Here is a 25,791-nt window from a genome sequence, read left to right as displayed (position 1 = left end):
AGCTCCAGTCCAGGCAGGGCAGGAAATGGTGCAGCCACTGAAAGAAGTGAAGGCAGAGTGAGATGAAGGCCGAGCTCCAGCACAAGGGTGGGTGAGAAAAGCCCATGGCCCTCAGGTGGAGCTTTGAATTCCTTGGAAAAATGGATCTTGTCAAAGGGCTCAGGCCCTTGTGGGTGCTGGAGCAGAGGCCTCTTCAACTGATGGTCAGCCTAAAAAGGTGCAAGGACAGCAGGTTTTGACTACAGGATGAGGTGGCAAACAAAGTGAGGTGGTACAAAGAAAAGCTGAGCTTCAAATTGTTCTCTGCCACAGCAGCTTTGTGGAGTGCTTATTGCTGTGCCTGACTGTGGAATGGCAGTGGATATTTCCAAGGGCTGCCTTGTGCTGAGGAACACTGGGCTCAGTTCCCTCAGTGGCGTTGTGTCATCAGGAAGTATTGCCCAGGACTAGGCAAGAGACTTTAGACTTGGTCACCCCCCAGAGCAAGGCAGAAGCCCAGCAGTTTATTGGTTTGTTTGGCTTTTGGTGACAAGGTCCTCCTTTGGGACAAATCCCTGCCCCGTAACATAAAGAAGCAGGACAGGACTGTGACTCTGAGGGGGAAATGAGCAGCAGCAAGGGTTTGAAACAGCTCAGGGAGCAATTCAGCAGGCTCCAGACCTGTGACCAACACGACCCAGAGAGGGGTAACTAAAGGGTTCTGCCAGTGATAATATTTGGAGGTCAAAAGGAGGTGGTCAGCGGTGAGCAGGTGGGGAAAGTTTAGAGTATATTCGAGGTGGTCTGTAGGGTAGAGCATGAACATATTTAGATGTACATGAGATGATGAGATGTGGAGAGGGAGGGAAGATGTTGGGAGTCACACGAGGAAACCTGCAAGGCAGAGAATGTTGAGGTAAACTGAGGTTCTCTGCAGGGGACAAGTAGGCAAATGTTGGGGTGAGGCTGGAGGGGCTCCTTTGTGGCGCGGCTGCAGCAAGGCTGAGCCCTGACCCTGATTGCCCAGGCCATGGGCAGGGGTCTCTGTGCCAGCCAGGGGAGCAGTGGGGCCCCTGAGGCAGAGAGGGCAGCGGGGCTGTGGAGCTGCCCCGGGGGGAGCAGGGGGGCCTTTCCTGGGCCGCCGCCTCCGGCCCCCCTCGATCCCCGGGGCTGCAGTGCCAGCAAAGGCTGTTTGGAGCAGAGAGTGCTGAGAGCTCTCTGTGCCTGTCCCCAGCCTGGCCCTGTCCACAGGGACACACGGGGCAAAGACCATTACAGGGAACTATCGCGGGTGGGGTTTGGTCCCGCGACAGACCCAGTGGCACATCTTGAGTGGGAGACGGGACACAGACGAGTTGTGACTCACAAAATGGCATTTATTAAAACAAGAAGACAGTTTATATACAGGGGGATACAGAAGGTTCAGGAACAGAGGAGGGTTTCTTGCTAGGGAACCTCGAATCCTAAAGTTTAGTGATAAGTGAACTTGGAGGGATAGGCTGCATGGGATATGTCTGGTCACGCAGGGGGTAGGGAGAGCTTAGGGAAGAATGGAAGGATTGTCCTGGGGGCAGAGACATGGGAATCTGCAGAGCCTGCAAGGCTATGGCCTTGTAGCTGGGTCTCAAACGCAGCTACAGTTGCTAGGAGGCTTCAATAGAGATCTCTTCTTCTGAGCCTTCTTTGTAGTTCTTTTGCATCTCTCTCCACTCTCAGTAGGCCTCTTCTGGTCCACCCCTGACAGGGAACAAAACCCCTTCCTGCCAGAGAGTTTGTCCTGTGCAAATCAATCCCGGGAGCAGCAAGTGGACTCAGGCCATCAGTCAGCTGCTCTTCCCTCAGAAAGCACCATCCCCGTAGGCATTAATGACCTGCCCTGTGCCCACCGTTCACTGTGCACCCACCTGAAACCAGAGCAAGTCTTGCTTTGCTTGGAAGAACTTTAAATGACTTTAAAAAAAAAAAAAAATTATCTCTTCTTTTTTCCTTTCAGGTGCTGGACTTACCTCTCTGGATGTGTGCTGAGCTCTGGCTGCAGAGGACTGTCAGGCCTTGGTGGTGGTGCATTCATGTTCTTCTCACTGGGAAACTGGAAATAGTTATTAATGATATTGCAGAAATGTCTTCTGAAACCTGTCCCCTTCTTTCTGCCTTTTGCTGATAGATCTTCTCCTTCTGCCTTTGAATTTACAGCCTCCTTACAGCTCCCAACTGGCAAAACCTGGGGTGACTCACTGGGGACAGAGGTGTCATTTTTATCTGGAAACTTGGGGTAATTTCTAGGGGATACAGCAACTGTTTTGGTAGGAAAGTGTGTTTAACCCCATTGGCCCAAGTTGTGTTTGCACCAGCTGGGGCCAGAGGTGCAAGGCAATCCAAAGCAAGCCCTGCTTGGCCTTTAAATCCCAGGGTAAGTTCTCCAAACTGCTCCTTGAGGACTAAAGATACATTAAAATGGAACTAAGAGCACTAAGAAGATTCCTGTGAATCCCAGTATTGCTGTCCTAGAATTTTGAACAGGTTTTGAAGCTGTTGATGGCAATAATGGCTTTCTTCCTTTGGATGAGTCCCTCAGTAGGATTTGGGTTTTCTTTGGGTTTTGACTCCCTCCCAGTGGCCTGGAGTACTATTTCTTTAAGACATCCTGCACCCTGACAAACAACTCGAGACTTCAGCAATAAAGACAAGAAATTGTTTCATAGATACTGGAACTACTCTTGTATCTAGATCTTTTATAAGACACATGGAATCACAGAATCACAGAATATGCTGAGTTGGAAGCAGCGATTCCCGCCCGTCCTGGTTTTTTTGTTTGTTTTTTTAAAATATATTTTTTATATTTATGGTTTATTTTCTTTTTTTTTTTAATTTTATATCCTATTTTTCTTTGATTTTGTTTTTCTTTTAAATTTATTTTCTTTTTATTTATTTTTACTGGGTTTGTTTTTATTTATTTTGTTTTATTTTTTAAGGTTTTTTTATTTTACTTTATTGTTATTTTCCTTAAAGGCTTTGTGAGGTGGGATGGGAGGGGGCAAGCGGGAAGAAAGGGAGGGGTGACACCCCCTTGACACCCAAAATGGTGCCGGGGGGCATCACTGGCATTCCTCTGCCCCTTTTGGGCGTCCCTACCCACATTTTGGGGATGTTTTAGGGCCCTTCCCTGACTTTTTTGGGGTTCACCAGCCATATTTTCGGGTCTCCTCTCCCACTTCCAGGGGTCCTCATTCACTTTTGTGAGTCCCCACCTATTTTTGGGGCTCCTTTCTGACATTTTGGGTAGGTCTCCACCCCCTTTTTGAGGGGGGTTCCCTACTTTTAGGGGTCCCCACACCCATTTTTGGAGCCCTTCCGTGCCATTTTGGGCTCCCCCTCCAATTTGTAAGGTCCTTGGGGATCTTCCCCTATTTCTGGTATCCACCCTCCAATTTTTGGGGTCTCCTATCCACTTTTTGGGGTTCCCCCTCCCATCTTAAGGGTGGCATCCAATTTGGGGTTTGGGGGTTTAGGGAGAGAATAAATGGGGTCCCCAAAAAGGGTTTTTTCTCTTTTATTTCAATCTTATTTCCCTTTTAGTTTTCTTGGATTTAATTTTCTTTTTTACATTTATTTTATTTTATATTATATTCTTTGTTTTTACTTTCTTTTTATTTCATTTATTTTCCCTTTTTAATTTTTCTTTTTTTTTAATTTAATTTTTTATGTTATTTTTATTTTTTATTTCTTATTTTTCCATAGAGGGAAACACTGCAGCTCCTCTGGGCAAAGGAAAGGCTCCCCTGCTATTCCCTTAAACACAATGCCTATTTGCTCTTTCTTTTTTAATTTTATTTTTGTTGTGTTTATTTTCAATTTTCTTTTCTCTTTTTATTCTTTTTATGTTATTTTCAGTTTAGTTTTCTTTTTACTTTTTTGTTAATAATTTTTTTTTAAAATGCTTCCCCTTCCCACCACTCTTTTTCCTCTCAAGAAGCACTATTTTTGTGGCTTTTTTATATCTTTTTTTCCCCCTGAGGGTCCCTTATAACGGAAGGTTCCCCTCGATGGAACTCTTAAAATGGCACATAAAGAAGTTCCTTTCAAACTCTCAAAAATGAGGCACTACAGGGATTCCCCCTCAATTTAAACCTTCAGATGATGAAAATGGCCTCATAAAGGTTGTCCCCTTCCATTTCAAGCAAAAAATAAGGGATTCCGTGTCAATTAAAACCTCTAACAACATGGAAAAGGCAGGGTTTTCTTCAGTTGAAACACTTGAAATCACAACTGGAGGCCTCAATTTAAACCCATTTTCCCCTCGAACCCCTCATTTTCTGAGGTCACTGGAATGCATTGGGCAGGGACTGGGAAGATGAAATCGAAAGGCAGAGTGAGAATGATCTTCCCTGTGCCCCCACTCTGCCCCACCCTCTTGGGTGCTGCTCCCCCTCCTGCACTGCCCCTCGGCACAGGGTTCAACCCCCGGCCCCTTCCCTGGGCAATGCTCCATGTCCAGGAGAATCCAGGTGCTTCCCCAGGGCTGAGAGGCGCTCTCACCAACTCTCCTTGAGAGACCCAAATGCTGCACTGCTCCCCCCCAAGCAGCTCCCTGCAGAACGTGGGCCCAGGTGATCCCCAGGAGCTGCCCAGCAGGGCCCATCTCTTCTCAGCCATGAAGCTGGCTGAATTTCAGGGATCACCTCCTCCAAGCTTGGGAGCAACGCACCCCAGCAGGGAGGAAATGGGGCAGAAATGCCACGAGGCTTCCATGGATGGGTAAGGAGCTGGTGAGCAGAGCAAAATAAGCAGCTCTCAGGAAGTGGAAATGAGGGGTAGCCTGGGAGGAACACAGGGAAATTGTAAGAGAAGCTAGGGGACAAGGTTAGGGAAGCCAAGGCCCATTAGAATTGAGTCTGGCCATGCCACCCAAGTTGGGAAAGGCAAATGCAGGGACTGGGAGAAGGAAGAGCCCCCTGTAGGAGAAGATCAGATTTGAGACCATCTAAGGAACCTGAATATAAACAAGTCCATGGGACCAAATGAAATCCGTCCATGGGTCCTGAGGGAATTGGCAGACAAAGTTGGTAAGACACTGTTCATCATTTTTGAAAAATTGTGGCAGTTACATGAAGTTCCTGATGACTAGAAAAAGGGAAATGTAACCCCCCATTTTTAAAAAGGGGAAAGCAGAAGACCCAGGGAACTACAGACCAGTCAGTGTTACCTCTGTGCCAAGCAAGATCACTGAGCAGATTCTCTTGAAAACTATGATAAGGCTAATGGAAAACAGAGATGATTTGTAACAGCCAATGTGGCTTTATAAAGGCAAAATCATGTTTGACAAAATTGGTGACCTTCTGCAATGGTGCTACAGCACTGGTGGATGGGCAAGAGGAGGGGACCCTCAGTCAGTTTGCAGAGGACAGGTTGGGTGAGGGTGTGTGTCTGCTAGAGGACAGGAGGGCTCTACAGAGGGATCTGGAGAGGGGCGGGTATTGGGCTGTCCAGATGGTTCCTGAAGCACCCCATTCCTCCACCCCTCCCTACTCATGATTACTACGCCTTTTTCTCCTCTGTGTCCAGCGCTGCCACCACCACTGGGACCTCAGGTGGATGCAGAAGCCCCGGCGGCGCTGAACAAAGTGTGTCTGCAAGGCTTCCAGGTATCTCTGGAGCCGGGCACGGAGCTTCCCCAGGAACCATCCAGTAGTGGTGCTGCTGTATTCCACCTCCGTGGAGCTGCTACTGCTGCTGCTGCAGCTTTCCAACAGTGCGGGATTTACAATCACCACTAGTCTAGGTAGAAGCCTGGCCATCACCACGGATCTTCTGCGTTGCAGTGTCGTGTAGTCCCTGCTGCACTGTCCTGTGTTCTTATGTTTGGCCTCTTCTGTCCCCTTGTTCATGTCCGGCCTCGGCAGCTCCACTGCAAGGCACTGGGGAGACTCTCTGCCCCCCAGCAGTCCCGGCAGCTCCACCAGCATCTCGGTCTGGAGCACCCTGCAGTCCCCTCCCCTGTATTGCTGCTGGGCCAGCTGTGCCTCCAGCTCCCTATGCTGCTCCTCAAAGAGTGCCCGGGTGTCCTGGGAGCTTTGGATGAACCTTTGCTTCCTGTAGTTCATGGAATTTCGGTGGGAGCTGCCAGTGGACATGTCTGCTGACTTCTGCACCCCGTCCAAGCTGCTCTGCTCCTCTGACTGGGTTATTGCTGCCCTTGGCTGCTTCCAGTTCTGCCAGATCCTCTGCAGGAACCACAGATGGGTGAGACAGCAGCATCTCCTGGGCCCACCGCACACCCTCCACAACGCTCCACACACCATCCCACCCCACCCCAGCCTACAGAGCGGTGCAGAGGCACCTACCCATAGACGCTTGTCCCGCAGCACAGCAGTGACCAGGATGAGCTGCAGCACCAGGATCGTGACTGCAACCAGCTCCCCTGCGGTGAAGATGTTGAGGTACCTCATGGCACCATCCCTGGCGCTCCAGGTCACCAGCACAGGCTGGGGAAAAGGCTCCCCAGTGACCTGTGGGATCCCAGTGATAGGATCCCAACCCTGTGGGGCAAGCAGAGCCCCCTTTGTGACATCACGGGGCAGGCAAGGCACCCTTTGTGGTATCATGGGGCAGGCAGGGTCCCCTTTGTGACATCACAAGTCAGGCACGGCCCCTTTTGTGACATCACAGGTCAGGCAAGGCACCCTTACGGGGCAGGCAGGGCCCCGAGGAGAGCCCTCACTGCCTCAGGCACATGACCATGCATTCCAGGTTGTCCTGCTCAAACCATTGGGATTCCTAAGATCAGTCAGGTTGTAACAATTCCATTTGACATCATGAAAGTTTTCAGCTGTTGTTGGATCTGTAATTTCCAGGGGTTTAACTGGTTCATCAAATAAATCTCTTTTGAATAGGTGGTTTGTCTCAATTTCAGGAGCCTCCATGACATGAGGGCAGTGATCATCCCCCTGGGCTGGGCACTGGTGAGGTCAGACCTTGAATCCTGGGGTCAGTTTGGGGGCCCCACATAACAATAAAGACATTGAGGTGCTGGAGTGTGTCTGGAGAAGGGCAATGGAGCTGGGGAAGGGTTTTGTGCTTTAACCCAACCTGCCAATTCAGTAAGGAAAAAAAAAAGGGAGAAAGAAACTTGTGAGATAATTTAATAACTAGAAAAAAATTCTGAAAATATTGGAAGAAAACAAACAAGGAAAGAAGAAAACCAAAGCGAATTTGAACAATTTCTCTGAACCCAACAACCAAGATGCAGTCAGAGAATCATCATGGAATCACAGGATTAGGTTGCAAGGTACCTTAAAGATCATCAAATACCACCTCACTGCTGTGGGCAGGGAACCTCCCACTGGACCAGGATGCTCCAAGACCTGTCCAACCTCATCTTGGACACTTCCAGGGATCCAGGGGCAGCCACAGCTTCTCTGGACAACCTGGGCAAGGGCCTCCCCACCCTCACAGCCAGGAATTCCTTCCCAATCTCCCATCTAACCCTGCCCTCTAGCAGGGGGAAGCCATTCCCCCCTTATCCTGTCCCTCCATCCCTAGTCCCCAGTCCCTCTCCAGCTCTCCTGGAGCCCCTTTAGGCCCTGGAAGGGGCTCTCAGGTCTCCCCAGAGCCTTCTCTTCTCCAGGAGAACCCTCCCAGCTCTCCCAGCCTGACTCCAGAGCAGAGGGGCTCCAGCATGTGAAGAATCTCCATGGCCTCCTCTGGACTCGCTCCAGCAGCTCCACATCCTGAAGGACCGGATGCCATCCAGATGTGCTGGTGCTGCACCTGGGTCAGGGTAACCCCGAATATTAATCCAGATTGGGAGATAAACACATCAAAAGGAGCCCTGGGAGAAGGACCTGGGGATGCTGGTGGGTGAGAGGCTGGACGTGGCCCAGCCCAGAAACTCTTGTATGCTTGGCTGATCCCACAGTGTGGGCAGCAGGGCAGGGGGAAATTCTGGCCCTCTGCGCTCTCAGGTGACCCCCCGCCCCGGGTAGAGCTGCCTTCAGCCCTGGGAAACAGCACAGGAAGGACATCACCCTGTTGGACCAAGTCCAGAGGTGGCTGAAGCACCTCAGCTAGGAGGAAAGGCCAAGAGAATTGGGATTGTTCAGCCTGGAGAAGGGTTTGGGGTGACCTAACTGCAGCCTTCCAGTACTCACAAGAAAGATGAAGAGAGACTATTTACAAGGGCCTGGAGTGACAGGACAAGGGGGAATGGCTTCCCACTGACAGAGGGATAGGATAGATGGGCTATTGGGAAGGAATTGTTCCCTGTGAGGGTGGGGAGGCCCTGCCAGAGGTTGCCCAGAGAAGCTGTCACTGCCCCATCCCTGGAACTCTCCAAGGCCAGGTTGGACAGGGCTTGGAGCAATCTGGGATAGTGGAAGGTGTCCATGCCCATGGAAGGGGTGTGGAACTGGATGATCTGCCTCGCAAACCAAACCATTCCATGGTTCTATGAATTCAGGTCAGACTTTCAACAAAGTCTGACCCTCACTTCACCTCTAAGACCCTCTGCTACAGCCGTTTCTGAGGCCCTTTATTTACAGCAATAGGAAGAGCTGCACCAAAGCAAAGGATGGTGAGCCCCTTGCTGTAAACTGGCCCTCCTGATCCCACCTTCACAAATGCATTCTGGATACAAAGCCCTTGTGGAAACCTTGGACCTCCGAGTGAACAGATGTCTTCCCACAGCACAGTTCAGCCTTGCTTGGTCCCAATCAGTGACTTGTCACGATGCTGCTGAGGCTCAGTGAGACAGGCTCTGGGTTCAGGTGTGTCCCAAAGGAGAAGCAGTTCCCACCACCACCAATGACCAACAACTCCTTCTCATCTGGCAGAAAGACACTGCTATGATTATGTAGCATTAATGGCCACTCCAGATGCTCCTGAAAAAAGAAAGATTTTCAACATACAAGACTTCACATGGTTCACCGTATCACCCATGAATGTGGGCAAAAAGAGATAGTAAGAGAATACAGAACAAAGAACCAATGAGGTATAATCCTCCAGTACACCAACCCACCCACCAGCTTGCAATTCAGTGCTTTTAATGGGAGAGAATGTCTTGGTAACCCTTGAACCCTAATGCTTTCCCAAGAGGGCAACACCAGTCACTTTTTGATTCAATGGAAACCTGTGGCGTTCCTGGGCTGTGGCAAGGAGTTCCAAAGCTTACTATGTAACTGGTAGGTTCAAAAGCCTAGAGAGTTTCACCAAAGCCAAAGCAAACAGCTCATAAGCAAAGGCAGCTACCAATCCACCTGCATCCACTTACTCAATGTAAACAAAAAAGTTATATTCTTTTAGATACAACTTTATTATCACCCTACCCACCCTCACTGCTGTCCAACAAGGGTAGCCTAATGATATGAGGCCCCTTACAACTTCTGCTACAGACAGTAACTAAAAACTAAGCAACATTTAAGGATGCTTCATGCTTTATGCCTCCAAGAAAATGCTGCAAGGTCAGTCAGATGCACATAATACAATCCACCATAAAAAACTGACCTGTCACAAATTCCAGTTTCACCAAGGACAAGTTCCACACGTACAGCTATCTAAAGAAAGTTGTTTCTTTACTTAAAAGAAATATATATATATATGGCCAGTCTTCGCGAGCGAAGATCCGGGGAAGGTCTTTACGCCTTCCAGCCTGCGCATTGGATTTTTTAGGTGAGACACAGTGTGCGCGGAACTGAGCCCACCCTTTAATCCTAAGGTTCATCTGCCGGGGCCAAGCGAGCTTGGACGGTGGCAGCGAGGTCCTTAGGATGTAGATGGGTTGCCTTTTTTTTTTTTTAAGGGCTAACGAGCTCCATCTGCCCGGGAGTGGCCCTGACCGGGAATCAAACCCGGGTCTCCGCGGTGACAGCGCCGCGCCCTTACCACTAGACCACCAGGGGCTCCAAAAAATATTATTATTATTATTATTATTATTATTTAAAAGAAATAACTTGTCAAGCAACAGAAGTTTTCTTACAAAATCATAGAATGGTTTGGGATGGAAGGGACCTTTAAAGACCATCTCTTTCCACCTCCCTGCCATGGACAGGGACACCTTCCACTAGTCCAGGTTGCTCCAAGCCCTGTCCAATGTGGCCTTGGACACCTCCAGGGACAGGGCAGCCACAGTTTCTCTGGACAACCTGTGCCACGGCTTCACCACACTCTTCATAAAAAAATTCTTCCTTATACCTAGTTTAAAGCTACTGTCCTTTAGATGAAAACTATCACCTCTTGTCCTATCACTACAGGCCCATCCAAAAAGTCTGTCCCCATCTTTCTCATAAGCCCCCTTTAGGCACTGGAAGGGCCTCTAAGGTCTCCCCAGAACCCTCTCTCTCCAGGCTGAACCACCGCAACTCTCAGAATATCCTCACAGGAAAGGTGCTCCAGCTCTCTGATCATCTTTGTGGCCCTGCTCTGGACTCACTCCAACAGATCTATGTCTTTCTTTTACTCCAGACAGTATTATCTGAGGTGAGGGCTACTCACACGTACAGACCAAGTTTTGCCCAGAGTGTGCCAAAATCCTGCTATGTGACACCACCTGTATGACTGCTCTTCAGTGATTCGTAGAAGAAAGTCAAAGAATAGTTAAAGTTGGAAGGGACCTGACGGTGTCATCCAGTCCAACCACTCCTTTTCAAAGCTGGCTTCACTACAGTAGGTTGCTCAGTACCCTACCCAGTCAGGTTTTGAATAGTTCCATGTTAATGGAGATATCTCCTTGTTAATGGAGACACCGCAGCCTCTCTGTTCAGTGTTCAGTGACCCTTACAGTAAACTTTTCTTATGTTTCAGTGGAGCTTCCGGTATTTCCATGTTGTTTTTTCTTGCATTCCAAGCAGCAGCTATAACACACTGCACTTTCCACTAAGAAGTTCTCAATGAAATTATACCACAGACCTCCATAAAGACTTACTGAGGCTCTCTCATTTGGCCTGTTCCCCTCCTCCACAGATATCCTGAAGGGACTATGTTTGTGCCCATTTCAGTTCTACTGCCTCTGTCTGGAACAGAACAGCTTCATGTCCTCCAGTCTTCTGCCATGCAGTCTCTCTCTTTCTCTTAATACTATTATGTTCTCTGTACTGGTAAAAGCGCTTCAGAATCAGATTCTATCTCAAACAGGGAATGTTTATTCCACTCCCAGCTTTGCCAACTTTGCTTTCTCTACTCAGTTTCAAGGAACAGCCCTAAAGTTACCATCTTACTGCTTACCCTGAAAGAAAAATTTTAGTACTTACCACATTAATCACATAGTCCAAGCAGAGGCCAGTCATTAGGTCAATGACAGTGATGCCTGGCACGGAGGATGCATGAAACCACACTCCACCAACGAGCAGAAGCTTTCCTTCATGCACATGTGCAGTATGTGAATACCTGTGAGTTCAAAATGAGACTGAACCCCATTAGTAAGGGAGGTTGGTAGAGACAGGCTGAAGATTCACTGATGAATGCTCTGAGCACCCTGGTCTACTTGAAGATGCCCCTGCTCATTGCAGGGAGGTTGAACTGGATGGCCTTTAAAAGGTGCCTTCCAAATCAAACTATTCTATGATGCTATGAGCACCTTCTGCTCACCTTGGGATGAGAGGAGGGTATGTCTCTACTGCCTGCCACCGAAAGCCATGTTCAAGCTCCCTCAGAAGGAAAACTGAACCCAAGGGCTGCTCAGCTGCTCCCAGACCTCCTGCGATGAGCACTCCTCCTTCCCAGCTGCAGGCACTGTGAGAGTGGCGGCTTTCTGGGACTGGACCCTCAACAGCAATCTAGAAAAACACAGGTCCAAGGCTGCAGTTTGCCAAGCTAAGTGTCTTCTTAATGTCCAGGATTTTAAATGACTTTTTCCTGTGTGGTTGAGTTTTTTGACACCCAACCTTATCCACACATTCCTCTAGAGACTGCTAAATACAAGTGCTTCCAATTACACTACCTCAAGTATTTCTCTGGCCCTCAGTATATTTAATATGATCAGTCTTTAGAGGGTTTATTTCTGCACATTTATTACAGGTAACTTGATTTGCATTCTTGCATGCTGCTTTCTGCTCAAGAGACACACCTGAGAACCCTGAGCTTGTTTACAAACACATGGACTAAGGCAGTGACCAGAAGAGCAGGTGATCAGTAGCTCAAACCATAGAGCACAATAACAGGCTGAACTGCAGGACTAAAATGCAGAAAAAAAAAACTTCAGTGCAAGCACTAAAGGAAAAAATGTAAAATCAGGTGTTTAAAGAAATATCATAGCAAGCATGAGGTGGAGAAAAATTTGGAGGCCACCTTGTCCATCTCTTTCCCCTAAACTAAATGAAACTATTTCTATTATCATCTGCATAGATTTTTATATAATAGTTTCTGAAAGTCTGCAGTGACAAGACTTTCAGAAACTATTATATAAAACCCCTCACACTGTACTATCAGGGTGGTCAAGGACTGTCAGTGAAGACTGTATTCCACTAAAGAGCAGGATGTTTAGAAGTCAGCTCTAACTTGAATCACCATGGAATACATTCTTACCAGAGTGCTGGAGAGTTCTCGAGTGTGCAGAAAATACCAATCCCCAAGCACAGGCTCCAGAGCAGAGCGGCCCCCATACACAAACAGGTACTGCTCACCTACAGAAACAGACAACCAGGTGAAAAGAGAAAGAATTTGGTATGTCACCAAAGCAAAACTTTCTGTCTGCATAGAAGGGAAGCTGACTGAAGACAGAAATTACTGCAGTTGGACAGAAGCTCTAAGTACTATTTCTTTAAAACATCCTGCAACTTGATAAACAACTCCAGACTTCAGCAATAAAGACAAGAAATTGTTTCGTAGATACTGGAACTACTCTTGTACCTAGACCTTTTATAAGACACATGGAATCGCAGAATCACAGAATATGCTGAGTTGGAAGGAACCCATAAGGATCATCAAGTCCCACCCTTAGCCCTGCACAAGAGCATCTTAAACACTTTTACTAAGAACCTGCACTCTTCATGTTTGTGGTCATTCAGAAGAACACATCATCCACTTACTTTATGTAGCTGCTGAATGGTTACAGTCTGGAATGTTTAAGGAATGGAAGTCACACACTCTAGTCTCAAAATGAAGAGAAGAAACCATGTTTTCCAACATACCTAATGGACTTAGGGAATGGAATTCTAGGCAATGGAAAAATGACTCCTGTAGAACTAATAAAACTAGAAAACACTCAGTATCTAAATCACAGCAGCTCAATGACATCTATTCATCTCAGGAAAACTGATAAATCCTCAGAACATGAATGTGTATTTGTTAATATGGAGAAGCTTCAAAAAGGAGGTTAAAAAGGGTGCAAAAGTACTTTGGATAGATGTCAAGGACATGCATTCACTGCACTATGCCCTGTCCTTTTACTGCTTCATAATGGACTGTGTTGATAATATCTGTGTTGGTCATTTCCTTCAGCTACAAAGCAACATCAAGGCAAAAATAAGATGAAACAATACAGTCTGACAAAGAATAATGCAATATTTATCAAATTTTACTTAACCATTTCACATTTGCTTCTTTGATATAAAATTCTGACTGGAAGGCTGAACTCTAAACTACATTCCACTTTTAACTTAACACTGCTCCACAAATGGAAATTATGCTCCAGACTAGGCTACCAATTCCCTTCTGCTCCCCTTGGAGAGCTCCCTGTCCACTGGCAGGAATGGGACAGCTTAGGAAAGGAAAGGACAGCTTTCACCTTCTGAATGCCACTGCTTAAGTTTTTGCCCCTCAGAGTCAGGATCTCTTACTAGGCCAACCATCAGCTTACTATTGCAGAATCTGGTTCTAGAGCCCTTCACAACTACTATTTGTCAATTCCTACTAGAAAAGTAACACTTCTGAGGCACTTCTGGATAAAGAGCTAGGAATTCTGCTCCAAAAAAAATATCCTTTAGAGATAGCAAAACTTCCTTCTGGTGTGATCAAGAAAGAATAACTTCAGCCACAAATGATCTTAAAGAATCAGTCTTCCAGAATAGATTACATCCCTAGGTTTCAATTCCACTTCCACTGAGGGTTATATAGCATAGGAAATACAAAACTACCGCATTTCAAGCACCAAGATCTCAAAGCCTCTTTTAATTTCTTTCCTACTGGCAGGCTTGAGAAGTGGGTCAATATGAAGTTCAACAAGACCAAGTGCAAGGTCCTGCCTATCTATGGCCATTTCCACTCTTTCCAGGCTTTTTACCTTTGAATGTCACTTCAGTTGTGCTGTGTCTCCAACGCAAAGTTGCTGGTTCAGCAGCAGGCTGCAGATTTACAAGCTCCACTGCAATGTCATCTGAATCTGAAGCATTATAGTTTTCAGGGAACTTTAGCCACAACATTCCCAAGCCTGCACTTGATGGGGACATTCGTCCTCCTACCACCAGGGCCAGACTGTCCGAGACACAGGACACAGTGTGATACAACCGCTCACCTGCAGAGACACGAAACACCATAGTTCACACAGATGTTTTTTCCAAGAAGTTTACAGAATCACTTAGGTTGGAAAAGATCATTGAGCCAAACCATTCCCCCAGCAATGTCAAAGTCACAACTAAACTATGACCCTACGTGCCACATCCAAACAGCTTTTAAATCCTTCCAGGAATGTGGACTCCACCACTGCCCTGGGCAGCCCATGCCAGGCATGGACAACCCTTTCCTTGGAGACATTTTTCTCCATATCCAACTTGAGCCTACCCTAGCACAGCTTGAGGCCGTTTTCTCTTGTCCTGTCCCTTGTTCCCTGGGAGTAAAGCCCGATCCCCCCCCACCTCTCTCCTCCTGTCAGGGAGTTGCAGAGAGTGAGAAGGTCCCCCTGAGCCTCCTTTTCTCCAGGCTGAGCTCCCCCAGTTCCCTCAGCTATTGCTGTGGTGGGATTACAGCAGTGGTGGATGAGGGAAGGGCAACAGACACCATCTACTTGGACCTGTACAATGCATTTGACACTGCCTGTGCACAACATCCGGTCTCTAAACTGGAAAGACATGGATTTGACAGATGGACTACTTGGTAGTCTTGGAATTGGCTGTATGGTCTCACTCAGAAAGTCACAGTCAGCATCTCAGTGCCCAAGTGGAGACCAGTGGTAAGTGGTGTCCCTCAGGGGTCAGTACTGGCACCAGTACTGTTTGACATCTTTGTCGGTGACAGGGACAGTGAAATCAACGGCACTCCCAGCATACTTGCCGATGACACAGAGATGTGTGGTGCAGTCGCTGAAGGGAAAGGATGGGGCATCCAGAGGGACCTGGACAGGCTGGAGAGGTGGGACTATGCCAACCTAATGTTGTTCAACAAGGCCAAGTGCAAGGTCCTGCTCTTGAGTTAGGGCAATCCCAGCACAAATACAGGCTGGGCAGACAACATACTGAGAGCAGCCCTGGGGAGAAGGATTTGGGGGTGTTCCGTGAACAAAAAGCTCAGTATAACTCAGCAGTGTGTGCTTGTAGCCCAGAAAAATCAATCATGTCCCAGGCTGCATCAGAAGAAGCGTGGGCAGCAGGATGACGGAGGTGATTCTCCCCCTCTATTCTGCTCTTCTGAGACCCTACCTGGAGTCCAGCTCTGGGGCTCCCAGCACAATAAAGACATGGAGCTGTTGGAACAAGTCCAGAGGCCACTGAGTTGATTATGGGGCTGGAGCCCCTCTGCTCTGGAGTCAGGCTGAGAGAGTATGGGCTGTTTGGCCTTGAGAAGAGAAGGCTCCAGAGAGACCTCAGAGCCCCTCCTGGTGTCCAGAGGGGCTCCAAGAGAGTTGGAGAGGGACTTTGGACAAGGGCCTGGAGGGACAGGACAGGGGGAAATGGCTTCCCACTGACAGAGGGCAGGGTTAGAAGGGATATTGGGAAGGAATTCTTCCCTGTGAGGGTGGGGAGACTCTGGCACAGCTTGTCCAGAGAAGCTGTGGTTGCCCCTGCATCCCTGGAAGTGTCCAAGGCCACACTGGACAGGGCTTGGAGCAACCTGGGATAGTGGAAGGTGTCCCTGCCCATGGCAGATGGTTGGAGCTAGATGATCTTTAAGGTCTTTTCCATCCCAAACCATTCTATGATTCTATGACTCTAGCTCCATTCCCTTCCCTGAACACGCTCCAGCTCCTCAATGTCTCTCTTCCATGAGGTTCCAGAACTGGACACAGTTCTTGAGGGGCCTCAGCGGTGCCCAGCTCAGGGGAACAATTCCTGCCCTGAGCCTGTGCCCACACCATGGTTGGTACTAGCCACATGCCACTGCCCTTCTTGCCCACCTGGGCTCATGTTCAGTCACTGTCAATCAGCACTCCCAGGTCTTTTTCCAGCTTTCCAGTCACTCTGCCCCCAGCCTGGAGCACTGCATGGAGTTGTGGTGATCAAAGAGCAGGACCGAGCATTTAGCATTCAAAACCTTCAGATCTCTGTGACTGCCAGCATCACTGTGCTCTGACATCACTTCTTCTAGACATATCTTTCACTTTTAGCACAAAGGTATCTCCCTTACACTCACCATCAGTGCAGGAACTCACCCCATCTTTTATCAGGATGTTTCTTTGTCACACAGTCAGCTTTCCAGTAGCCTGCATGCTTACTCAGCACATGGAAATTTCTCAGGCGGCAGTGTTGTCCATCCTCCTCCCCAAAGCCTCCAGTGGTGAGAATCACGTCGGGTTTTATAAGAACAGAGCAGTGACCGTAACGTCTCAGGCCAGGAATTCCTGAGAGCCTTGCACACACTGCTGCAGGGATGCTCCCAGCCATTCCAACAGGACCAGCATGGTGAGGAACTGTAAGCCAGAGAGAACCAAAGAACTTACACACAAACACAAACCAAGGACTACATTTCAAGTGAGAGATAATGTATGCCATCTTTTCAAGATGATCTTCTCGAGAAGCAAAAATCGAGAAGCAAGTTGATAGAGCACACGTCAGACAATCTGACATGCCCTAGAAATCAGGCTGTAATGGTTAAAACTATCACTGTGCCAACTTTAACTTCTACTTACTGCTTACTCAGCTCCTGACAGTTCTGCGACTGCTTTCGTGGGGCGGAGGTAAGACTGGCAAAGAGCCTGCAGTGTCCTAAGCTGCTGCAGCAAGATATGAACCACTGAAGTGCCTTCCAAAGGAGCACCTTTTGGTGCTGGTCTGGTTAAGACAATATTTGGCTACATTAATTGCAAAGAACAGCAGAGAAAGGACAAAAGTCAGGAAGTTGATTTCAAAGTTTCTTGCTAGATTTTGATCCTACCTTCACAAAGCACTGAAATAAAGTTCTGAAGCATGACAAATGATCTACATAAATTCCAGTGGTCCTACTATAAGAGAATATTTCCAGTTATCTAAATATCTTCTCTCTAAATACTATACCCCTTAACAAAAAAACTCTCAGCACAGGATTCTGGCTCACCAACATATGTTTTCTTTTAATCTCTGATTAAAAGAAAACTGATAGTTTTAACCATTACAGCCTGATTTCTAGGGCATGTCAGATTGTCTGTGTGCTCTGTCAACTTGCTTCTCGATTTTTGCTTCCCGAGAAGACCATCTTGAAAAGATGGCATACATTATCTCTCACTTAAAATGGAATTTGTGTCTTCTGTGATTTAATAAAGACCTTTATTCTTGTGTTATTAGAGATGATGAGGTGGAGAAGTGGCTCTCATTCCATTTTTCAAAAAACTGCCTGTACTGAATATTGTTTATTACAAGACCCTAGTTTAGCATTTGATGAAGTAAGAAATTTCATCTCCTTGGGATTAAATGTCTTTCTAAAGATGGATCTTTTTAAGACTGAGGAGTTTTTCCATATCAGAAAATATACTTACCATGATCTGTTTTGAAGATTTAGTAGTTGCACTCTCCTGAACAGGGACCCAAATCTACCTCAGAGGATAACTGGGGGCATTTACTCGTATTAGAGACATACCTTTTGCATTTCCAGTAAAAAATATCTAATCATGGACATTTATCAGACTTTGAAGGCTTTTGCTATCAGTTTTGAATACAACAGAGACAGCAGCAGAAAGACCCTACACCTGTCTCTAATGAATCAAGTGTCCTGACTGCAATAAAGTCTGTTAAGCAAAGGGACTTTAACTTATGGATAGATACTATACATTTAGGAGCCTTTAAGAATTTAAAGCCTCACAAGGACCAGTGACAATCACACAGTATATGTAACCACACCCACATTCACTGAGCTTCAATTTCATGTTTTCAGATCTAATCAAGACACAACACTATGGTTTCAGTGGCCTCGCTGGCCTCAGAAATGCCATCCTGCCCCATCCTTTTTCAGCTGCTTTTCTTGCTCCCTAAAACACAGACTTCAACTTTCTGTTGCAGATAGAACTACTTGTGGTACCAATCTGTGAAGACTAATGATATGAAACAGGTTAAAAACAACCTTCTGCTTTCCACTCTGAAAAAGGAAGAAAGCAGCCAAAAGCAGGAATTCTTTGGACTGCTACTGCTGCCAAATCCTTATCATGGAAACACAGTCTTGGTCTTGGCTTTTCCCCACTATACCACTTTCCTCCCATCTAAAAAAAGTGACATACAGATTTAAAAGCATTTCACAAACAGAAATACTACAGGTACAAGGGATAACAAAGCAAAGCATAGCTTCATGACAGGCTCCTGAGTGCTCTGCTGGACAGGGTAATAAGGAAAACAGAACAACCTTTTGGAAGCCAGAAGGAGAGAATGGTTCAGAGAGCTACATATGGAGGCAAGCAGGAAACACTTTAAAAGGGAGATCCCAAAAACAGCAGGAAGAGCAGAGCAGGTTGGCAGGTACTGGGGGGACCTATGTATAAACAGAAGGACATGCTGTTTAGACTAGAAAGCTCAATAAACTGAAAGAATGGAACTGATCAGAACCAGCAGTGTCAGGCTGTGGCCCTGAACAGCATTATTAAAAGGGCGGAGAAAGCTACCAGACAGCAGAATTCCATCTGCCCCTTCCAGGATTTCACTGACTCATAAAACCTCTCAGAGAATAACCTGCATGAGACAAAAACATACTGTAAAAACTAGTTTGGAGTGTACCTGTCACACTGGGTAACAACGGAGTCCAGGAAGGATCCATCCCCTTTGACGCAGTCAACACAAAGTAATGAGAACATTTCAGATGCCATTCCTGTAGCAAGCCCAAAGGAAAGAAAAAACAAAAACAAAAAACAATCCCCCTCAAAATCTCAGAGCAAGAAGCAGTAAGGATCTCAGAACAGCCAGGGTGATCAAATCAAACACCAAAGCAGTGTTACACTATAGGTGTCAAAATCAGAGATCTAAGGCTGAATCTGAGAAAGAGAAGGTGTGTAAATACATTCCTCACTTCAATCTTCAAAAATTTACAGCTCAGGGATCTTCTAAGCAAGAGGCTGTGTCTTTTTATTGAACAATCCTTGATGGATTTCTCATCCATGAAATACATTCACTTGTTCTTTGAACTCACATAGACTTTTAACATGTCCAACATGCTGTAGGGTGTTGTTCCTACATGCTGTAGGAATGAGTTCCAGAGCTTAACTATAAGTTGCATGAAGAAGCTTTTCTTTTTGGAATCAGTTTCTTTATGCTTCCCAGTTCTGATCACAGAAAGAGCGAGGGCTCTATACCAGAGGGATTAAGGTTTCTTAAGGTTCATGGAATATAAGTGAATCCAAAGAAATCACAAATGTTCAAACGTGCAACATGGTCTGTGCTGGATGATAATACATAAAGATACATATAATTTTCAGTCTGGCCTTGGAATCATTCTGAGGCAAAAGCACAAGCAACAGGAAAATACAGGAAGTCAGCAGCAATGTTAGAGTCCACCCCGGCCTTTATGGACACTAGGGAATTGAGTACGTCCATTCCCATGGGGTGGGATATATTCAGCCAGCTATACAACTACAAAGCACAAACATGAATTTAAAAGGCAAAATAAACCCCATTATCAGCATCATTGCCCCAACCTCTACTAGAAGCATCTTTTGAAAAGTGGTATCCAGAAATTAATGTAAATACTGAAAATGGAAGGATCCACTATTAGTCCCTAGGCAAATTATTCAAAAAATGTCTCCCTCAGCACTAAGTGTGTATTTTATATTTCTTACCTAATTTGACCAAGCTTGTTTACAGCAAGACCTGGATCTTACTTAATCTTTCTCTCAAAGGCTAATTGTAGAGCTCTCTGTTATCACATCGTTTACTCTTATTGCATGTTTCCAGCAACAATACCAAGTCTTTACCTTCCCCACTGTATGAGCAATGGCCTGGATCTACAGCAATTCTTGTACACATTTCTAAACCACTTTGCAAGTCTGCCAGCACTTTCAGTCATCACTTTTGCATTCACGTAGCAGAGTATATCCTGCATGTTGGCAAAATAAATGCAAGCATATTAAATTATTTTCATGCTGCAGTTATTGGATTTCCAGAATTATAAGAAGGGAACCACAAAATCAAAAGGAAAACTTCTGGTAAGCATTTCACAGGATACTTAGCTCAAAGTTACTCACTACCTTGCACTTACCTTCACTTCTAGATTTCAAATAGTCAGAAACTTTGCCAGTAGTTAACATAAAAATGGCAAAGAATAAAGTCAGAGTTGAATTTCAATCATTAATATAGGACCGGCTGTACAAAATCAGACCAAAAAGTATCTGAAACTAGTAGCCTGTATCCAACAATGACAAAAAATAAAGTAGTGACACAAATGGAAGAGAGCAGGACAAGTGCATCTACTGTCCCTAAGAATGCGACCCACCACTTGCAGTCAGGAACATCACATCAGGTGTGTTTTTATGTAGCCAGTAATCCTTAAGGTATTTCTCTTTCATCAAAGCCCCTTAAATCCATGCAAACTTTTAACATCTAAAACATCTCCCATACTACCAGCCAGTTTGCTATGCCAAGACTGTCTCCTTGAGAGACTGCTCACTGAGGAAGGAACGCAAAGCTTTTCTAACATCAAGGAGAGCCTACTTCCCATGCTCCTTGCCTCAGCTTCACCTGGAGCTCCCTGCAGCCTCTGTGTTAACCAAGCTGGACCAGGGTCCTTTCCACCTCCATGAACACCTGAACCCCAACAGCCCTGTACAGAACTGCGACCATGAGAAACTGCAGACACCTTATGGCATCAAAGCCAGGTTGCTGATCTTTAGAATAAAGGAGGGTTACCTCATACTCATCAAAAGGCTCCAGAGCCTGCACTCTTTGCTGTTCATCTTCTGGAATACAACAGGTGAAAAACTCATTCATATCCATGACACTGCACTCAGTCCAGCCCTAAAAGAGAAATCCCTCAAAGTAATCACCTCTGGAAGGACAGAAACTCACTTCCCATAAGAAAACAAAGACCCTAAATTAAACACTTGCATGAGCTGCTAAGACTGTCCAGCTAAAATAACAGCAGCCCAAAATCTGGTGAAAATAGATCTCTTATCTCTAATGCTCTTAAGAACTTAATTTATTATAGCAAAAGTCTCTGAGGAACCCATCGTGCCTTAATCCTGTATCAGAAAGTAGGCTGCAAGCTGGCTGGAAGCATCTTCAAATGACTAGTCATGCTACTAGAGAAGGCAGTGCCTCAGCCTCAGCTCTGTTTCTTCAACCCGTCACTGACCAAGCCCTGAAAGTTCCAATCTTTATCAGGTCAGTCACGCTTTGTGCACGACCTAGAGATGCAGGTGCTTACCCTTCCCAAAAAGCGCTTCTGCTGTGCCTCACAGTCAGGGTACTGTGTCAGAGAGTGAAGTGCAGAGTTCAGCTGGCTGAAATGCTGCTGCATGACACGTCCAAAGGGGTCCTCTGGGTGCACCTGCTCATACAGCAGGAAGCAGGCCCGAGGGAAACGCTCTGCTGCCCATTGAATCAAGGCATCTGACCTGTTGGGAGGCTGCACGTAAGACACTAAATAACTGAGGGCTCCCCCATCACCACACATATGCAGTACATCTTCCTGCAACACCATGAAGCTGCTATTGAGGCATACTGACAAGTGGCAATACACAAATGAGAGTGCTGTGCTGGGGACTTAAGAACATCTCCCCACCTGCGCAGACAATGAGGGGATGAGAAGAACAAAAAATTCTCTGAGAGAACAAAATCCCTCATTTGAGATTTTTCTTTTTTCTTCCCTCCCTTTTAGGATATCACATAGACATCAATTACACCATCACAAAGATGATATAAGGAGCTATTTGGGACTTCACAGAATTCCCAAGGTTTAGTTTTAAAAGAGCAGCTCTCCCAGCCCAAGGTCACCTGGCTATGGGAGGAGAACCCAACTGACCTGCTGTTTTCCATGTAGGTGAGCACCACTTCTGCAATGAATAGGGTGGGGATTTCATTGTCCAGTCCTGCTTCCTCCAGGGCTCTCCCCAGCTCAGACAGCTCTGATAAATCCACTCCCAGTAGTTTATAATCCTCTCCAGAAAAGGTAATGGCTCCTAGAAGACAAAAATGATGCAATCTCACTATGGTGCTTCTGCAATATTGAGAGCAAAAGGGATAAACAGGAATATAAAAACCCCAGGCAATCACTCATAAGACTGTGTCTATCAACTGTATTTCCCTGGGACGTGTACAGGAAAATCCCCATCACTACATGAACCATAAAGGGATAGTGCCAAATGATCCATTAAAAGCAGATCTAAAATTCCATTATTCTTAATGCAAATTTCACCTACAGATTTCTCATAGAATTATTACATTTACTATAACAACAAAACTTCATCATATTTACTTTAAGAACATTTTTCTAGAACCACTGTAATTCAGAATCAAACCTTAAAGGTTCTCAATTATATGCCTTACAGTTTAGGCTAAGAAAGCACCTTGCTTTGATAGAATTCAAATGGTTTGCCTCACAACCAGAAAACCCTTCTCAAGTTTCTTAGGCTTGGTTTGTTTGCTTGCTAAACAGATTTCATTTCTGTACAATGGCAGTGAGTTCTGAACTCATACATGCCAGCTCTGCAAACACCATGCCCTGACTCACAGATCATCATCCTCGCAAGTTCCAGTTTATGATCTGCAAGTATTATCATACCTCTGTACTCCACCAGAATACGATAAGCTATGGTTTGTTGACCTTTTCAACCAAAACCAAATCATTAACAAAGCAACTTTCAACCATTGTCCCTTGACTGTTTGCTCTGTGTCTCCAAAAAAAATCTGGCTCCATCTTTTCTACCCTCTCCCAATAGGTAGCTGAAGACTGCAGTAACCTCCTTCCCTTAAGGCTAAACAAATCCAGTCATCTCAGTCTCCCCTCCTACACCACCAGCTCCATCGCTTCATCACCCTCATCACCTCCCACTGGACATGTTGCAGTTTGCCACTGTCTTTGTACCAGTGAGCTCAAACCTGGACACAGGACTTCAGAAATTGTAACAGAAAGAAACAGACCTTGGTTTGATACAATCAGCTCCTGACAAATCCACTCTGGCAGCTTCTTGTTATCTCCTAATGCTTAAAAATTATTTGTTTCAATGTTTTTTATAAAATGAACATGCTTTTCATTTTCAGCTTCATAGTTCCCTCACTATCATCTCTCACTTTTTGACAGCTGAAGGAATGTTTGTCTCTTCTAAACATTTAGTACCTAAAAAACCTTCCATAAATACCATACCTAATCCTTCCCCTGCAGTGTCTCCCACCAGTGCTGACAACTCTTCCATTCTTTTGATCAGAGTAGCTTTTTGGCACACCACACTTGGAAAATCCACCTCATATACCACAGTATGATGCAGAAGACCCATGTCCTTCAAACGGAAGTATAAGGAGTCAAAGCCAGCACCTAAAGACAGGACCTGCAGAGAAAGTGTCAGAAGAAGTTATGCTCAACTCTAGCAGCATCCTGAGCATCTAGGTGTGAAAAATATTCAATATTATCTGCAGAGTGACAAAATCAGGCAACCTCCTGCAAGGGGCAGAAGAATTTTGTGTGGATATTGCCCTCTCCCAGGTATTTCTGCTAAAGTGACACATGGAGATCCACAGTAGTGCCAGTCAAGATTCTCTGTGCCCTCCTGGGAAAGGATCCCAACAGATGCACTAACAACTTACTGCAGTGCCCAGATGCCAGAGGGACTTTTCACACATATAGTGGAACCTGCCAGTACCCCCAGAGAAAACACACCTGTGTCCTAGGGTGGCTTTGTGTCTTCAGTAGGAAGTCCCGGACACAGTGATCTACAGCACGGGCGCGGATGTAATAACCCCTGCCGAGAGAAATTCAGTTGGAATTGCTGTCCAGGAACCCGATTTCTCCAGCACTGGCATCTTCCATTTCAGAAAAATAAAAGGTTTTTTCTCTCAGCTTCTACCCAATAACCCCTCATTTACAGATGTGCACTGGGAGATGAATTTCTCATTTCTCGAGCTTCCTAACAAATACAGATCTCCTGCACTCAGTGAGAGTATTAACCATCAAGACTACGGATAACCCCAAGAAAACGTGCAGATATCCCAGCTGGATCTATTCTGTTTTGCCTAAGTAAATATTCACTGAGTGAAAATGTATAAGTGAGGAGGCTCCCCTGCAATGCAGATGGCCAATACCTGAGCTCCTGCCCCAAATCAGATGCTATAACAACAAAATGAATGTATACAAATGCAGTGACAGGGGAACAAAAAAAGGAAGAGCAGCAAAGTCAGGAGAGGACTTCTGTTCTCTGATTTCTGAATAAATGGAACTAAGTCTAACTCCTAGGAAGCGTTTATCGTTTCCTAGTCTGGCAGGGACTGATGCCTCTTGTTCCTCGGCATTCTCTTTTAGTTGGTTTCATTGTATATCCACCCAGCTATATCCCAGCTCCTATCATCCCTTTAACGAGCATGTTTTCACCTCCATTCCTTGCAGGGACAAATATTTCACCAGATAGTCTAAGAGTCCCAATATTCATGATGGCAGTGTTGATAACTACAATACACAACCATTTCTATGAATTCAGCTTGGCCTGCCAATGTTGTGTGGCAAATGAACACAGGCTCAGCTTCCTGACTTAATAAGCCACACCTGCCTTTATAGGCCTGCAAGCTTCTACTTGAACACCACTGTTTGGTTTTTTGCTCTGAACGAAACTCCTTTGGCAATTCACAGTTATTTGAATTGCTTTAAACTATTTGCCTCGAATTATGTAAACTCCACCACCACATCAGCTTAGAACTCTCTGCACACACACATTAAAACATGTTTGTCTTGCAAAGCTCCGGAGAAGAGCTCCTGGTCAGATACTGCTTATTCAAAAGATAATCCTGCTTCCTGGAGCCACCAAATACCTTACTGAAATTTTAACGGTCAGGAGAGTTAATGGGAAATCTACTGATGTGCTTACATTAGTAGAATGCTTTCAAATCTAAAGTAGCTTTCAGCAGCATTAAACACCGGGGTTAGGAACCAGTCCGGTGGCGCATTTCACCCGGGACAGAGCAGCCAAAAGCCCCGCGCAGCGCCCCCTCCTCACCGGTGGATAAGCGGCGCTCGTCGGCGCTGCCGCCCCGCCAGGAGCCGCTGGAACCGGTCCTGGATGTAGCCCCGCGCTGCCGCCGAGCACTTGCTGACGGCGCTGCTGCCGCCGGTGCCCTGGACCTGCCGGGACAATGGCACGGCGCTGACGCCTCCGACCAGCACCGCGATGGGGGGGCCGGGCAGCGCCGGCGGGGCTCCGAGCGGAGCGCCGCTCCAAACCCCGCTCCGAGCCGCCCCCGGGCCCGGAGGATCACTCCTACCCGGGATCACCGGGGGACACGCACCAGGGCCACGCACTCACCCCGCGGCTCATCCCGCTCGCGCCTCGCCCACCGCAGACGGGCCCAGCGTCCGGCGCAG

At 46.4% G+C, this 25,791-nt stretch overlaps 2 protein-coding genes across 6 annotated transcripts in view; one reads left to right on the top strand and one right to left on the bottom strand.

Moving 5' to 3' along the window:
- The window catches only part of BMP3 (bone morphogenetic protein 3), a 90,960-nt gene extending 88,839 nt beyond the window's left edge, over positions 1-2,121 (top strand). For both annotated transcript variants that reach the window (XM_050332840.1, XM_050332834.1), the window contains exon 6: positions 1,973-2,121. The gene's annotated coding sequence lies outside the window, so the exon portion shown is untranslated. The remainder of the gene's footprint in view (positions 1-1,972) is intronic.
- LCMT2 (leucine carboxyl methyltransferase 2) lies at positions 1,335-25,791 on the bottom strand. 4 transcript variants are annotated; one of them, XR_007630957.1, is made up of 16 exons: positions 25,733-25,791; positions 25,427-25,551; positions 24,100-24,181; positions 23,590-23,770; positions 22,249-22,405; positions 21,652-21,841; positions 21,135-21,242; positions 19,014-19,104; positions 16,490-16,747; positions 14,189-14,419; positions 12,493-12,590; positions 11,557-11,744; positions 11,220-11,355; positions 8,587-8,855; positions 1,986-6,200; positions 1,335-1,883 (listed from the first exon to the last, which is right to left on the bottom strand). XR_007630957.1 is itself a non-coding variant. In XM_050332817.1 (14 exons), exons 1-14 carry the CDS (start codon positions 25,742-25,744, stop codon positions 8,688-8,690), a joined length of 2,025 nt encoding a protein of 674 aa, XP_050188774.1. In that variant the 5' UTR covers positions 25,745-25,791; the 3' UTR covers positions 7,104-8,687. The 4 variants fall into 4 exon arrangements, 3 of the variants coding, with proteins under 3 accessions (XP_050188774.1, XP_050188775.1, XP_050188776.1); XM_050332817.1 differs by lacking the exons at positions 1,335-1,883; positions 1,986-6,200 and having other exon boundaries at positions 7,104-8,855; XM_050332818.1 differs by lacking the exons at positions 1,335-1,883; positions 1,986-6,200; positions 21,135-21,242 and having other exon boundaries at positions 7,104-8,855.

This window comes from Myiozetetes cayanensis, unplaced genomic scaffold, assembly GCF_022539395.1.
Source record: "Myiozetetes cayanensis isolate MyiCay16 unplaced genomic scaffold, myiCay2020 scf5-8, whole genome shotgun sequence".
Lineage (NCBI taxonomy): Eukaryota > Metazoa > Chordata > Aves > Passeriformes > Tyrannidae > Myiozetetes > Myiozetetes cayanensis.
This window is presented reverse-complemented; position numbering and strand designations above follow the sequence as displayed.

What these genes read in the sequence shown, in the direction of transcription:
- LCMT2 (XM_050332817.1), bottom strand. An exon ending in ACCTACATGGAAAACAGCAG is followed by an intron (nt 21,842 to 22,248) that starts GTCAGTTGGGTT and finishes GCCTCCCAACAG; the next exon opens with GTCAGATGCCTTGATTCAAT. An exon ending in TGGACTATGTGATTAATGTG is followed by an intron (nt 8,856 to 11,219) that starts GTAAGTACTAAA and finishes TTCTTTTTTCAG; the next exon opens with GAGCATCTGGAGTGGCCATT.